This window comes from Hyla sarda, chromosome 7, assembly GCF_029499605.1.
Source record: "Hyla sarda isolate aHylSar1 chromosome 7, aHylSar1.hap1, whole genome shotgun sequence".
NCBI classification, from domain to species: domain Eukaryota; kingdom Metazoa; phylum Chordata; class Amphibia; order Anura; family Hylidae; genus Hyla; species Hyla sarda.
The window spans coordinates 10,813,799-10,830,082 of NC_079195.1; the positions used below are offsets into that span (position 1 = coordinate 10,813,799).

Below are 16,284 nucleotides of genomic sequence, written 5' to 3' on the forward strand. Positions count from 1 at the left end.
TTAATATGTTCAGTGTCTCTCAATATGCATAGCCGTCTTGTATATAAGGATTTAATGTGATGGGACAGATGTTCTTCACCTGATCTGTCACATGATCTCTATTTAAATGCAGAGATTACTGTTTATTCTATGTATGACAAAGGGTGGGAACGCCTGAAATGCGTGCCTTTGTTCACACCTGTGTCTATGACTTTTATGCAAAGTCATAGACACTGAACATTGGTCTTTTCAAGTTTTCTACATGGTGCTGCCCAACACTGCCTCTGCCATGGAGGAGATCATTTAGTGGTGAGCTGACTAATCCTCTCTGTGTTGATCACTGCTCACTGTCCCTCACAGAAAACTTCACCTAACACCTGCTATCTCTAAAATGGCTGCTGAAGCTATTTGCAAAGGCTTTTAGAGTGGCTTCAACATCACCGCTATACTACCTGGAAGAGCTGTTTAAAGGCATTATGGGATTCCCTGAGGTGATGTGATCCTTCCTTCTTCTCCTTTCTGCCATGTGGCTGATGTTATTTTAGCAGGTTCTGCTGAATCAAACCAAAAGTTCAAATTCTAGCCGAACCAAACTTTTAGCAACATTCTGATCGAACCAAGGTTCTACTGTTTCAGTTTGCTGATCTCTAGTCCCTAACTTAAGGGCTTCAACCCCTGCCAAGCTCTGGATGGACTCTCACTTTATGTTTCAGACAAGCTGTCACTTGGGCTTCTGTTGTATCTGCAGCGATTCCGCCAGACTTGGAAACCGTGAAAACCAACAATTTTCCTGATGGAGAAATATCCACAACAGGAAGGGGGAACTGGAAGGAGCCGGACAAAGCTGCAAAACGGAGGAAGATCTACAAATTAGATATATAAATAAAAATAAGAACCCGAATGTGACATCAAATAACTAGAGATCAGGGGAGAGAACGTACAGTCTGGCTTCTTCACTTTCTTCTGCCCACCAAGGGACACTTTGTTTTTGACAAGGACCTGAAAGAGAAGGAGACACTGAGATACTGAAGAAGACAAGGATGGAGACAACTCGTAAAGATGTCAACCACATTCTCGCCATCCTCAGACCAGCCGTCCAGTCTTATGCATCACTGAGTAATGAAAGGTAACCACTTTTCTCACCAGATAGAAAAACTCAATGTCATCCTCCTCTTGCTTCTCAATGGTGTAATCCACGGTCACCAAGACGTTCTCATGACACGGTGCCGAGCTCTTAATTGGGTGGATATACACCGAGCTATCGGTCGTCACGTGTATGTCATCAAGGTAGAGATAGGCATTGCCGTAGCGGATAGACACTTTCTTAGGACTGTAGGATTCATCTTTGTCATCAGTTGTGGCCTGAAATAAGGAAACCAAACAGGAACTGAAATGTTTATAGGTAGAAAAACACAAGTGACATCCTTCAAACCTTAAGAGACCTGCAGATATGTACTATAATCGGAGGGTATACAGATTATGGTTGGCCGGTGGGATTTTCTCTAGACTTACCCGTAAAGAGACAGAGCCTGTGCCCCATTTTTTGGTAGGCAACTGGAATGAGACCTCCCCCACAGAGTCAGTCACGTACGTCTCCTTCAGGGTGTTTCCTTTTGACTGGATGCTGAGGTGAACAATTTTATCACCAATACGCTTTCCATCATGAGACTCCAGGACCAACTGAGGTCAAGAAAATACAAAAAATATATCACAGGAGTTCTCAGCTTTAGATAACCCCAAGGCTTCCCTGACATTCAGAGAACACAAAGTGCCCTTCTGGGCTGCAGCCAGTGATTACCAGTAATACAGTATATGGTTGTAAGTGCTAAAGGTGTATTCCAGTGAAAAACTATTATTATTATTTTTTTCATATCAACTGGCTCCAGAAAGTTAAATAGATTTGTAAATTACTTCTATTAAAAAATCTTAATCCTACCAGTACTTATCAGCTGCTGAAGTTGTTATTTTTTTGTCTGACAACAGTGCTCTCTGCTGACACCTCTGTCTGTCTCAGGAACTGTCCAGAGCAGGATACGTTTGCTATGGGGATATGCACCTACTCTGGACAGTTCCTGAGACAAACAGAGGTGTCAGCAGAGAGCATTGTTGTCATACGGAAAAGAACAACTCAACATCAGCAGCTGATAAGTACTGGTAGGATTAAGATCTTTTTATAGAAGTAATTTACAAATCTGTTTTACTTTCTGGAGTCCGTTGATATGACAAAAATAGTTTTTCACTGGAGTACCCCTTTAAGATTCCCTGCAGCTCCACCACAAGGAAGATTAAGTAATGCAGGACGGGCCTCCGCTCTCCACTCACCTTGCCTCTGTACGGGGCCCCCGGCTGGTAATACCTCTTTGTGTCTTTAAATGACAGCTTGGTGAGCTCGGACTTAATGCTGATGGTCATTTTAGGAGCGCTGAATTTCACTCCTGAGAAGATAAATGGAGAAGAAACTCCATGTTATGACCTGAACACAACATGTGACATCTCTTCCTTCTAGAGAAGGTCTAATGTACATATTTTATCACCAGTGGGGCATTGTATGGTATATAAGTGTCAAAACAACCTTTGGTGCCCTCCATAAGTCCCATGAACTGATCTAACATGGACAGAGGATCCCCAACATCATACATCTGTCCTGGTACCACGTCCCCATCTTCACTGTGTTGGTGACATAATGGCTCCATACTTAAAAAAGCCGGTCCCGTCTCCTGTAAATGAGGCTTTAATAAAACATCTGCAACTCCCTAAGAGACCCTCTCAATTTCTGCAAAGTAGAGTAGGACTTCATAAGCACAGGAATCACTGCGCTGACCAGGCAAGGATCTGCAAGCAAGAAAGTATCCACCAACAGGTTTACTAACATCAATGCAACGCGTTTCGCTGCGCATGCGCAGCGAAACGCGTTGCATTGATGTTAATAAACCTTTTGGTGGATACTTTCTTGCTTGTGGATCCTTGCCCGGTCAGCGCCATGATTCCTGTACTTACGAAGTCCTACTCTACTTTTCAACAATAATCCATGAAGGCTGCAGACGGGCATACAGTCTTTACACACGTATACCATTGTTGTGTATGTCAGTACACAACCCATATTGGTAAGCAGCGATTTACTCCACAAGGAGTGCCTTTTGCTTTTTCTTTCCTCTCAATTTCTGACCATTTTGAAGGTCTCTTCTTGCTTTCAGTAAATGGAAATACACATGAAACATATCGGCCAAATGCTTGAGTGCCATCCCAATCCACTCATACACATACATGCTTGCTTCAGCAACGTGTTCTTAAGAACAAAAGGAAGAATTCAGCTGTCTGACGCCCAAAGCCCAACTGAACTACTGAGATTCTGAACCAACATGTCCTCTTATATCTTCTGACAGATGCAATGTTGTCATTGAGACCTTGTGCAAACTCATATCACCATCCGCATGAATGTCCACAAATATTTTTACTTAACTGTTGTGAGAAGGTGAAAGGCAAGGTGGTGGATGGGACGATATGTGTCACCAAGGCTCCTGGCCTTGGTAATGTAAGAGCCGGTATTATTCAGTGTCTGTGCTGTGATGCAGTCTGACACTGTGGCCATAGTATGGCTGAAAGTCCAATCGGGACGGCTCTTACTGGGTATGACCAAGTGTAGGGTTGGGGTCATTCCCCACAATCCAAGCCGCCTTTTGTTGACCTTAAAGGCAGCCTGCTTCACCAGCTGAGGGGGATTTGCTAGTTGCAGCTCACACTGCCAGAGAGACCTGCATCTGGAGGCCTGGAAAAGACTTGCTTGATGCCGCATGGCATGAACTCAGGTGTGAACAAACATCTAAGGAATACAGGTGGACTTTTGTTACATTTTCCTTGGTTCTGCATGTAAAAACTGTTTGCTGTGTGCCAAGTGTGAATAAAACACTGAACTTTGATTTGAAAAGTACAGTTTCCTTGCCTCTATACTGCAACCGCACCTATCTAAAAGAGCGAGTCATCACACTGTCTACAATTATTCAGACTATACAAGATAGAGATATTGACATAGCCGTATGGCAGCCTTAGGTATTTCCCCTGTCCCTTCACTAAAGGACCTTTAATACAAATTCTGTGGTAGGTTTCCTACTCCTTTCCTTAATTTGAGTTGTAGAAACCCTGAAGACACTGTAATAATCAGAAGTAAGATGTATTACCTGTCCCTTCTTCTTCCAGTGAGGCCTCCACCACAAGTTCTCTCTCATAGTCAGTGTCTCGCATTCTGAACTGAGATAAGTCAACCGCTGACTGTAGTTTCCCAGAGCTGTCAGTCTGTGAGGAGAAGGATCAATGTCAGGATCACAGAGTCCATCCAATACGTTGACTATATGGATCCTAAAGAGTGAGGCTACTTTTCAAAACACTCACAAACAATGGGAGAGTCAAGGAAACACTGAGTGACCTAGAAGATTGTTGGTAGAAAAAGATCACTGTGTCCATCTAGCGTTCCTTAACTTCCTAAAGACCACCTCTTTGAGAAGACTCGCCATCCCATTATTACCCAGACCGTTCAAAAGAAGAATTAGAGCTGGCATTGTGCTGGGACTTATAGTGCTATGGTAGGTTCTCTACTCCACAAGGTCTGACCAACGCAGGGTAAATCCACTGTCATTATGCCAAACTTTTGACATGTCCTAACGACATTTCAATAGTTTTGCTCTGGGGGGTCTGAGTGTTCAGACCTCTGCCGATCAGGAGAATAAGCCGGGAGAAGTTCACTCTTAGCGTGTTCTTTCCCGACTCTGTGTCACGTGATCGAGACAAACTCTTCATGTAAGTCTATGAGAGTGTCTTGATCATGGGACACATGTGGAGGGGTTTACAGGGAGGGGGGTGCGCAAAAGCGCAAACTATCTGAACACTCTGACCCCCGTCGCTTTACATGAAGCTAGAACATGTGAAAAGTTTTGCATAATGACAGGTACTCTTTAAGTTTTCAGGTACTATGTATTCTTAGTGGCTTTTGACTTTTTGACTTATCACTGTAAACCAGCCCACTCTTTATGCTCCTTACCTTGGCATTTTGGGTAAAGAAGACGTTGTCGATCTTATCAACTGTTTTCTCCCTTGATATCCACCAACCCCAGTATACTGGTCTCTTTTTTTGAGAAACATTAAGGGTCACATTTCCTGCCACTTTTTCCCCATATGTGTATCTGTAACATAGATGAACAGTTGAAGAAAAGAAAAAAAAAAGAAGAGGACAACCATTGACAAAATCGGTGATGACAATTGTGGAAATCTTACATAAAGAATTTTGTAGACCCAACACATCCACAAATATTTATACAGAACAAGTATTATAATATACTATTTATACAAAACAAGCCAATAGGGATTGGACTTTTTCTAGATTGGAATAAAAAAAAGTACAATTTACCTGGCCGACAATGACACGGTGAGAGTATTATCCAACATTGAGATGGAACTTGGGCCTTCTATGTTCACCTCAAACTTTGGAAGCACTGGGGAGAAACAAGACAACTGAACTGACGGCGCTAATGGAAAAGTCTTTACACTATGGAATACAAAAATGTCACTGGCAAAGCATCATGGGAAAAGGCTGAATGGAAATGATACAATTAACATCTTTTTTTATAATTAATTATGTCTTTCTTGAAGTTACATTTGGAGAATCAAAAATGAGAAATGGAAAAGGTTTGGCCAACTTTAGGACTCGTTGGTGAAAATCTTTGAAAAACCTGTAGTTAGAAAATAAAACAAACAATTGTATCCTGCCCCAAACCATTCAGATCTCCAGATAATCCAAACTTTCCCCAAATCATCTGGACCTACCTAAAGCATCTGAACCATCTCTAAATCATCCAAGCCTTTCCCAAATCATTATACGGAGTCAGTATTTCCCTCAGGGAGAGGGCACCACTTCTTGTGTAAAAATGGAGATTCAAGTAGGCCATTTAGCACTCCGCGGGCTTCTGGGTACAAAAATATGCAAATTAGCTCACCACACCACCTTCACAGGTAGTGCGTCCTGCAAAACAGCTCAGGCTCCAATTAAGAAGTCTCAGAACTGATTGGGATATATGCCAAACAGTTCTGAGATGTCTTAATTGGAGCCTGAGCTGTTTTGCAGGTCGCACTACCTGTGAAGGTGGTGTGGTGAGCTAATTTGCATATTTTTGTACCCAGGTCATTATGAAATTCTCCATTTTATCCGCAGCTTCCCAAAATCATTTGCACAAAATCATATGGCCTCCGGCCAAATGATTTGGACCCTTCCCAAATCATCTGGAGCCTACTCAAATGTTTTTCAGATTTATCCAGAGTTTCTCCAAATCATCTGAACCATAAAACTTTAAAACTTGGTCTAAATAATTTGGACCATCCCCAAACAATCTAGACTTAACCCAAAATCCCCCTGTCCTTTACCAAATAATCCAGACCGTCTCCAAACATTCCCAATGAAGCTTGGGTGACCTGTTCTTCAGAAAAGTCGGAGTCCTTCCCTGGAGAAACCCTAAAGGGGTACTCCAGCCCTAAGACACCTTATCCCCTTTCCAAAGGATAGGGGATAAGATGTCTGACCGCAGGGGTCCCACTGCTGGGGACCCCCGCAATCTTGCATTCGGCACCCACCTCTTTGAGTTGCACGCCGCGCTGCCAGCTCACAAACTGACGGGTGCCGACCACGGGGCCGGAGGTTCGTGACATCAAGACCCACCCCCGCTATGCAAGTCTATGGGAGGGGGCGTGACGCCACAACGGGGCGGAGTCGTGGCGTCACGATACTCTGGCCCCGTGGTCCCAAACCCTGTGTCATCTGACAATCTACGTTCACTTACCGTATGTGTCCACATTGAACTCCAATATTGTATCCTCGGCTTTGATGTTGAACTTCCCGGGCTGTGTTTCAGGAGACAGCTGATATGACAGTTCTCCAATCCCTGATTCAGCGCGGACATCTTTCCATTGGGCCAATCGATTTTTCTGGGGATCCTTCAGATCAGTTTAAATGATATAATGAAAATTAAAGCATATCTATTGCTTCAAAAGATTAAGAAAAAAACCTGAATGGTTTTGCTAGATTAACCCTTCAGATATCTCATTCTCTTAATTTTAAAGGGGTACTCTGGCCCTAAGACATCTTATTCCCTATCCAAAGGATAGGGGATAAGATGTCTGACCGCGGGGGTCCCGCCGCTGGGGACCCCCCGCAATCTTGCATTCGGCGCCCACCTCTTTGAGCTGCATGCCGCGCTGCCAGCTCACAAACTACCGGGTGCCGACCACGGGGCCGGAGTATCGTGGCGCCACGACTCTGCCCTCGGGTGACGTCACCCCCTGCCCACGCTATGCAAGTCTATGGGAGGGGGCGTGACGGCCGTCACGCCCCCTCCCATAGACTTGCATTGCGGGGGGTGATGTGACACGGGGGTGGAGTCGTGACGTCACGATACTCCGGCCCCGTGGTTGGTACCCAGCAATTTGTGAGCTGGCAGCGCGGCGTGCAGCTCAAAGAGGTGGGTGCCGAATGCAAGATTGCGGGGGTCCCCAGTGATGGGACCCCTGCTGTCAGACATCTTATCCCCTATCCTTTGGACTGGGGCTAAGATGTCTTAGGGCCGGAGTACCCCTTTAAGGGTTGGGACCACAGCTACAATGAATGCCAGTAGGGCACACAAAGGAACTTGGGTTCCCTTACTTCCCTGGTCAGTCACAGAACAACACATAATCCTACACCTAGAAAGATGGTGGTGAGGTCCCCTGTATAAGGTCTAGATCTCCTGAGAGAGTTGTCGTACGTATGGTCTTTGTCTCCTGCGTGGATTCCCATGTATAAAGTCTATGTCTCCCAAGTGAGGTTCCCTCTTATGATGTCTATGTCTCTCAAGTGTGGTCCCATGTATAAGGTCACAGCCTCCTGAGTTGGTTACATTGTAGGTCTATGGCTCCTGACTAAATTCCCCTGTATAAGGTCTATGTCTACTGAGTTGGGTCATCCCTTATGATGTCTGTGTCTCCCAAGTGGGGTCCTTTGTATAAGGTCTCAGCCACCTGAGTTGGTTCCAGGTCTATGTCTCCTGACTAAATTCCCTTGTATAAAGTCTATCTCTCCTGACTAGAGTCCCCTGTATAAGGTCTATGTCTCCTAAGTAGGGTCATACCTTATAATCCGTAAGACAAGAAAAGAAAGTAAGGAGGCACTCACGGTTTCAAGGTGCAGCAGTTTTCTTTATTTTCGGTGCAAGACTGGAGCAGTATAGCATCCGCAGGACGCCATTGCAGATGCACAGGTACAGTGACAATTGTTTCACGCCCCTTCTGGGCGTTTCATCAGACTCTGATGAAACGCCCAGAAGGGGCATGAAACAATTGTCACTGCACCTGTGCATCTGCAATGGCGTCCTGCGGATGCTATACTGCTCCAGTCTTGCACCAAAAATAATGAAAACTGCTGCACCTTGAAACCGTGAGTGCCTCCTTACTTTCTTTTCTTGTCTTACAGATTATGCACACTTTGCTCTGAAGGATTGAGCACCTCGTTTTGTTACAGCCAGTTATTTGCTTTGCTGCAGTGTTTAGTGGTTGGAGGAGAGCCAGAGCCTGCTAGAGACTGATTCAGATCATAGACACCAGTGCCGGTCTTTGTGTACTTTTCCACTCATACCTTATAATGTCTATGTCTCCTGGGTGGGGTCCCATGTATAAGGTTTAAATCAACCAAGTTGAGCTTCCCCTTAGCATATCTATGTCTCCAGGGTGTGGTCCCATATACACTGCTCAAAAAATAAAGGGAACACTTAATCAACACAATGTAACTCCAAGTCAATGACACTTCTGTGAAATCTCACTGTCCACTCAGGAAGAACACTGATTGACAATCAATTTCACATGGAACAGACAACAGGTGGAAATATAGGCAATTAACAAGACACCCCCAATAAAGGAGTGGTTCTGCAGGTGGTGATCACAGACCACTTCTCAGTTCCTATGCTTCCTGGCTGATGTTTTGGTCACTTTTGAATGCTGGCGGTGCTTTCACTCTAGTGGTAGCATGAGACGGAGTCTACAACTCACACAAGTGGCTCAAGTAGTGCAGCTCATCCAGGATGGCACGTCAATGCGAGCTGTGGCAAGAAGGTTTGCTGTGTCTGTCAGCGTAGTGTCCAGAGCATGGACGCGCTACCAGGAGACAGGCCAGTACATCAGTAGATGTGGAGGAGGCTGTTAGCTCCGCCTTTGTGCAAGGAGGAGCACTGCCAGAGCCCTGCAAAATGACCTCCAGCAGGCCACAATTGTGCATGTGTCCACTCAAACAGTCAGAAACAGACTGCATGAGGGTGGTATGAGGGCCCGACGTCCACAGGTGGGGGTTGTGCTTACAGCCCAACACAGTGCAGGACATTTGGCATTTGCCAGAGAACACCAAGATTGGCAAATTCGCCACTGGCACCCTGTGCTCTTCACAGATGAAAGCAGGTTCACACGTGACAGAGTCTGGAGACGCTGTGGAGAACGTTCTGCGGCCTGCAACATCCTCCAGCATGACCGGTTTGGCGATGGGTCAGTAATGGTGTGGGGTGGTATTTCTTTGGGGGGCCGCACAGCCCTCCATGTGCTTGCCAGAGGTAGCCTGACTGCCATTAGGTACCGAGATGAGATCCTCAGACCCCTTGTGAGACCATATGCTGGTGCGGTTGCCCTGGGTTCCTCCTAATACAAGACAATGCTAGACCTCATGTGTTTGGAGTGTGTCAGCAGTTCCTGCAAGAGGAAGGCATTGATGCTATCGACTGGCCGCCTGTTCCCCAGACCTGAATCCGATTGAGCACATCTGGGACGTCTCGCTCCATCCACCACAGACTGTCCAGGAGGTCTGGGAGGACATCCCTCAGGAGACCATCCTCCACCTCATCAGGATCATGCCCAGGCAATGTAGGGAGGACATACGGGCACGTGGAGGCCACACACACTACTGGGCCTCATTGTGACTTGTTTTAAGGATATTACATAAAGTTGGATCAGCCTGTAGTGGGGTTTTCCACTTTGATTTTTAGTTGTGACTCCATATCCAGACCTCCAGGGGTTGATACATTTGATTTCCATTGATAATTTTTGCGTGATTTTATTGTCAGCGCATTCAACTATGTAAAGACGAAAGTATTTTATACGATTAGTTCATTCAGATCTAGGATGTGTTATCTTAGTGTTCACTTTTTTGAGCAGTGTATAAGGTTTAGATCTACCAAGTGGTTCTTCCCCCTAATGACATTTATGTCTCCTAAGTGGGGTCCCCTATAGAAGGTCTAAGTCTTCCAAGTGGAGTTCCCCATGCAAGGGTTATGTCTTCTGAGTGGGGTCACTACTAGTGATGTCTATGTCTCCTATGTGGGGTCCCCTGTATAAGGTTTAGGTCTCCTGAGTGGGGTCCCCTGTATAAGGTCTAAGTCTACCGAATGGGGTCACCCCTTAAGATGTCTATTACTCTTGTGTGGGGTCCCCTGTATAAAATCTAAGTTTCCTGAGTGGGGTCCTCTGTATGAGGGCTAGGTCTTCTGAGTGGGGTCCTCTGTATGAGGTCTATGCATCCTGAGTGAGGTCCCCTTCATGAGGTCTGGGTATTCAGAGTGGGGCCCCCTGTATGAGGTTTGGGTTTCCTGGGCAGGGTGCTCTACATGAGGTCTGGGTCTTCTGGGTCGGGTCCCCTGTTTGAGGTTTAGGTCTTTTGAGTGGGGTTCCCTGCAGGAGGTCTGGGTCTCCTGATTGGAGTCCTCTGTGTGAGGTCCGGGTCTCCTGATTGGAGTTCCCTGTATGAGGTCTGGGTCTCCTGATTGGAGTTCCCTGTATGAGGTCTGGGTCTCCTGGGTAGAGTGCTCTGTTAGAGGTCTGGGTGTTCTGAGTGGGGTCCCCTGTTTGAGGTCTAGTTCTTCTGTGTGGGGGGGTCCTCTGTATGAGGTCTGGGTGTTCTGAGTGAGGTCCCCTGTATGAGGTATGGGTCTTCAGAGTGGGGTCCCCTGTATGACGTCTGAGTCTCCTGGACAGGGTCCTCTGTAGGAGGTTTGGGTCTTCTGAGTGCAGTCCCCAATATGGGGTTTTGGTCTCATGACATAACAAGGATTACACTAGTAATGGCAGAATCCTCACCTGGAGCTCGACCAGCGGATACTGAGAAGAGAGAAAAAAAAAACAGAAATAGTGTTACATGTTATAAGTGAAGAAACAAGATCATCAACTACAGCAAGGGCAGCATAATATCATCATAAAGTCTAGGTCTCCTGAGTGAGGTCCGTATGGATGAGTGGTTAGATTGGTGGACGGGTCAATGATTGGATGGATGATTGGTTGGAGTGGTAGGAAGGTGGGTGTACCTATACATGGGTTGACAAATATATTAATGGATTGGTGGATGGGTGGTAATATACATGATATGGATACATGAATAGTGTGCTGAATAGATTAATACTTGGTTCAGGGATGGATTGGTGAAAGGATGGATAATTAAATGGTTGGTTAGTTGATTGGCTGGATGGATACATAAGTGAATAGATGGATTGTTCACTTCACTTAACCTTTAACTCAATGTAATGAATTCATTTTATCCTATATAATATACACATGGATATAAAAGTCTACACACCCTTGTAAAATGGCAGGTTCTTGAGATTTAAAGGAGTACTCCGCCCCTAGACATCTTATCCCCTATTCAAAGTATAGGGGATAAGATGTCTGGTTGCGGTGGGTCCCGCCGCTGGGGACCCCCATGATTTCGACTACAGCACCCCAGGTATCCGGTGCACAGACCGAACTTTGCTCCATGCCAGATTACTGGCAATGGGGGACTGAGGCTCGTGACATCACGGTCACACCACGCTCGTGACGACACAGCCATGCCCCCTCAATGCAAGTCTATGGGAGGGGGCGTGACGGCCGTCACGCCCCCTCCCATAGACTTGCGTTGAGCTGCACCCGGTGCTCTAAACGAATGCCGGGACCCCTGCGATCAGATATCTTATCCCCTATCCTTTGGATAGGGGAAAAGATGTCTAGGGGCAGAGTGCCCTTTTAAAGACTAAGACTGTGATAAATCCTGTCAGAACTTTTTCCACCTTTAATGTGACCTATAACATGAACAATTCAATTGCAAAACAAATAGAAATCTTTAGGGGGAGAAAAAAAAAACAACACATTGCATAAGTCTACACACCCATATATTACTAGGAATGTGGTTGTGTTTAGAATGGACCAATCACAATCAAACTCATGTTCAATAGAAATCACTACACACCGGCCATCATTTAACCCCTTAATGACGCAGTAATTTTTCGTTTTTTTGCGTTTTCATTTTTTCCTTCTCATCTTTTAAAATTCGTAACTGTTACATATTTTTCATCAATTTTCCATCTTTAATGCTTGTTGTTTGCGGAACTTATTTTACTTTGTAATGACATCACTCATTTAAATACAAAATGTATTGTGAAGCCCAAAAAAATATTTTTTGTGGGGCAAAATTGGAAAAAAACACCGTGTTTCTGCATTTTACGGTAAAAATTACACATTATGTTTATTTTTTAGGTCCATACGATTACATTTATAGCCAATTTAAATAGGTTTTGTTTGATTTTGCTAGTGAAAAAAAATAATTTTGTAAGACAATTAGTAGGCAAAAATTGTCCTCTTCTGACCCCTATAACTTTATTATTTATCCATATACGGGGCTATATGAGGGCTCATTTTTGCGCTGCGATCTGTAGTTTTTAAAAGTTCATTTTTTGATCAACTTTTTGATCACTTTTTATGGAGTTTTTTTCTGCTATACAAAGTGACAAAAAATGTGCAATACTGAACTTTGGTATTTTTTTTTTTACATTTACACCATTTACCGTGCGGTTTAATTAACATTCTATTTTAATAATTCAGACATATGCGCACGTGGCGATACCACATATCAATTATTATTTTTTTTTTTACATTATTTTATTTATAAAATGGGAACATTGGGAAAATGGGAACTTTTTTTTTTTCACTACTTTTTTTTCACTACCGCGACTGCCCCGCGGTGGTCCCGATCACCCATAGCAACCAGCCGGGAACATTCAGTTGCTGGCTTTAGGTCCCACGATCAGCTTTGATTGTGGTATCTAAAGGGTTAACAGCCTTGCAGCGGCGATTGCCACTGCAAGGTTATTAGCTGCGGCCCCTGGCTGTTGTTTGCAGCCGAAGTGGGACGAAGTCACAAACCCCCCCAATAGCTGCTCCCTAAATAAAGTCAAAAATAGAGAGAATAAAGTTGAAAAGTAGTAAAAACACACTTTATAAAACACATTATTAAAATACATTATTAATAAAAAGTCTTACAAAATCAATAAAAAAAGATATATTATTTTTACAATTACATGGCCCCTTTCTACATTTTTAATATTGCCGGTTTCTTCAGTACACCGGCTACATTTTTATGTCCCTGCCCGCTCAAAAAAATTGGTCCCTGATTGAAAATTAATAAAAAAATGTAGTTCTTGAAAATATAAATTTTGTTCCCTACAATTTTTTCCATCCCAACTGCATCATAATTTTATTTTTTTTTTGGTACCCAAAACAATTCTAAAAACACCATCAGGGAAACTGGTAAAGGGGCAAAAAATGGGGCAATTTCCACACAACAGTAAAAACACCAGAAAAAAACGCAGGGGAAAATCACTGGCATTTTTTTTTTTACCCTTAAAAAAAGGTCAGAACAAAACCTCAGCGGAATCCTAGCCTAAAGGTAAGTAAACTTTTTATTTCCACAATATATATATATATATTACGCTTCTGATAAATAGTATATTACACTCACTGTTTTATTGAGAACTTCCATGTCTTGATCCAATGTTACGAGACGGATCCCGACTGCAGGATAAGATAGAAATGCATAAGATGAACACAACACATTATATTATAATACAATGTGAACAACCGATAATGTAGATAACCAAAATGTTCGCCAAACTGTGTCTCTAGGCGCTAAATAATTCCTATGTAGAGGTAAATATAGTTAACTTGCTTTATTTAGTCCAAATCACAAACGCGTTTTTGGAGGAGACCTCCTTCTTCAGGTACAAGGACATGAATGAGCTCACATTATAGAGAATCCACATGTATATATATTGTGAGGATTCCTCCATGGGGATAGCTCTGGGATCGTCCTTGACACCTCCACAGGACACGTTTCCTCTTAATAAAACGGCAACAACAGTTCTTTATGCAAGTCTGGCTCCTCGCCAGCTTTATTAGACAGTTTTCAGGAAAAATAAACATAAAACAGGAACAAAGAAAACCCTAGACCATCTGGTCACTAACTAAACAGATCAATATGCCCTGACTAACAACTGGGGAGCTTCTCTCGGCCAGTTAAACTTATGCCTCCTGCAACCTTCTACTCACTGTTCACACCACACTTTGGGGCCACTCACAGCTCGGGCTGTGTGTTCCTCAGCAGGACCCCAGTCTCTCCCCTACAGCCAGCTTGCTGTCTCCTAGGGAGAGCCACAACTATTGTGTCTCACTTCTTTTTAAAGACACTCCCTTTTCTGCTTCCTTATTAATTAGGCCACAGGTGGAGGCCTCTCCAGGGTGAGCCAGGGAAATACACCCTTTCCTTACCACCACAGTGTCACAATACCCACATAGTAATGGTGGCAATATATACTGAACACTCCCATACTGAAATTCCAATCTATGTATGAATCACATAATGAAGCGCTGATATAGAAAAATCATACAAATACAGACCTTTACAGTGATAATTCATTCATCATAAGTTACAAGAAGTAAGTGTATCTACTTAGTTTACTTACGCGGGCTCCGTCATGGTGAGGGAGGAAGCGGCATTCAGTTACCGGCAATGTCACATCCTCTCCTATATGGACCCCGTAACAGAGTGGTGAAACGCAAGCTTGTGCATACGCAGAGGCTCGTGTGCCACTCCGGCAAAGCAAACATGCGCATTGCGCTGATTCTTCCGCCAGTCTCTGAATGCCGCTATCCCGCAGGATGAGCCACTAGATGTGAATGGGGGCATGCTCTGCTCACAGAGGGAAAGATGTTACATCAACAAATATACAGAATACTCTTATAATATTACAATACATGGGGGAAGCGAATATACAGAATACTTGTAAGATATTAAATTACTGGAGGAAAACAAAACATATTATATTTATATATTTATTCTAGACTGTATATATTTTAAAATGAAAGGTGATTTATAAAATCTAATTGCTGGCTCTAATGAGTATCATATCTAAATTATTAATTTAATATAGTTTTCAAAGTATTATGGCAAAAAAAATTGTATATATAAAAACCTGTTTGATATTTATTGCACTATATATATATATATATATATATATATATATATATATATATATATACATATATATATATATATATATTTATATATATTAACCCATTTAGTATTTACTGCACATAGTTTATAAAGTGCACCTAATGAAAGCGGGGCCAGAATATATTATTGCACACAATTGGGGAGGGGAGGAAAAGATCGGGGAATTTATACTATAAATGTTACCCAAACCTAGTTAACTAAAACTTTAGAAGTTGCTCTCTATAGTTTCATTAAGGCCTCTCGGATTTAATGTATTTAGTTTAAAAATCCAATAATTTTCTCTCCCACGGAGAATGTCATGTCTATTTATAGCCTCAACAGGAATGTGTTCTATCGGGTTTACTGAAAATGTAGAGAAATCCCAATTATGGCGTGTTTTAGCTTGTCTCGATACACTATGTAAATTGTAACCCCTTGTGACATTGTAATGGTGGTTATTAATACGTGTCCTGAGGCCCAAAGGGGTACGTCCCACATATTGAAGGTGACAGGTGCATTCTAATTAATATATAACAAATGGTGTACAACAGTTCATAAAACACTGAAAGGGGTACTTGGCTGCTCAGTGTTTGGAACAATCTGTTCCCAACGCTGGAGCCGGCGCCGGGGGCTCGTGACGTCATAGCCCTGCCCCCTCATGACATCATTGGGAGATTCCAAATGTTACTCATGAACGGTTCCATGATGTCCCCTGTTCAATAGAAAAGGCCAAGATAAGACACATGGATGAACAGATATTTGTTAAGTTCTAATGATAATTAGTGATGTCGCGAACATAACATTTTCGATTCGCGAACCGCGAACGCGAACGTCCGCAAAAGTTCACGAACCGGCGAACCGCCATTGACTTCAATGGGCAGGTGAATTTTAAAACCCACAGGGACTCTTTCTGGCCACAATAGTGATTTAAAAGTTGTTTCAAGGGGACTAACACCAGGACT

The 16,284-nt window shown here is 43.5% G+C and overlaps 1 protein-coding gene across 7 annotated transcripts in view; it reads right to left on the reverse strand.

Annotated features, from left to right (window-relative positions):
* LOC130281634 (alpha-2-macroglobulin-like protein 1) overlaps positions 1 to 16,284 on the reverse strand; it is a 371,222-nt gene that overhangs the window by 243,420 nt on the left and 111,518 nt on the right. For all 7 annotated transcript variants that reach the window (XM_056529065.1, XM_056529066.1, XM_056529064.1 and 4 more), the window contains exons 5-15: positions 13,793 to 13,845; positions 11,104 to 11,124; positions 6,801 to 6,954; positions 5,378 to 5,462; positions 5,012 to 5,153; positions 4,155 to 4,269; positions 2,302 to 2,414; positions 1,492 to 1,659; positions 1,123 to 1,341; positions 921 to 978; positions 681 to 823 (exon numbers count right to left, since the gene is read on the reverse strand). In XM_056529065.1, coding sequence (XP_056385040.1) covers positions 681 to 823; positions 921 to 978; positions 1,123 to 1,341; positions 1,492 to 1,659; positions 2,302 to 2,414; positions 4,155 to 4,269; positions 5,012 to 5,153; positions 5,378 to 5,462; positions 6,801 to 6,954; positions 11,104 to 11,124; positions 13,793 to 13,845 — 1,271 coding nt within the window. The remainder of the gene's footprint in view (positions 1 to 680; positions 824 to 920; positions 979 to 1,122; positions 1,342 to 1,491; positions 1,660 to 2,301; positions 2,415 to 4,154; positions 4,270 to 5,011; positions 5,154 to 5,377; positions 5,463 to 6,800; positions 6,955 to 11,103; positions 11,125 to 13,792; positions 13,846 to 16,284) is intronic.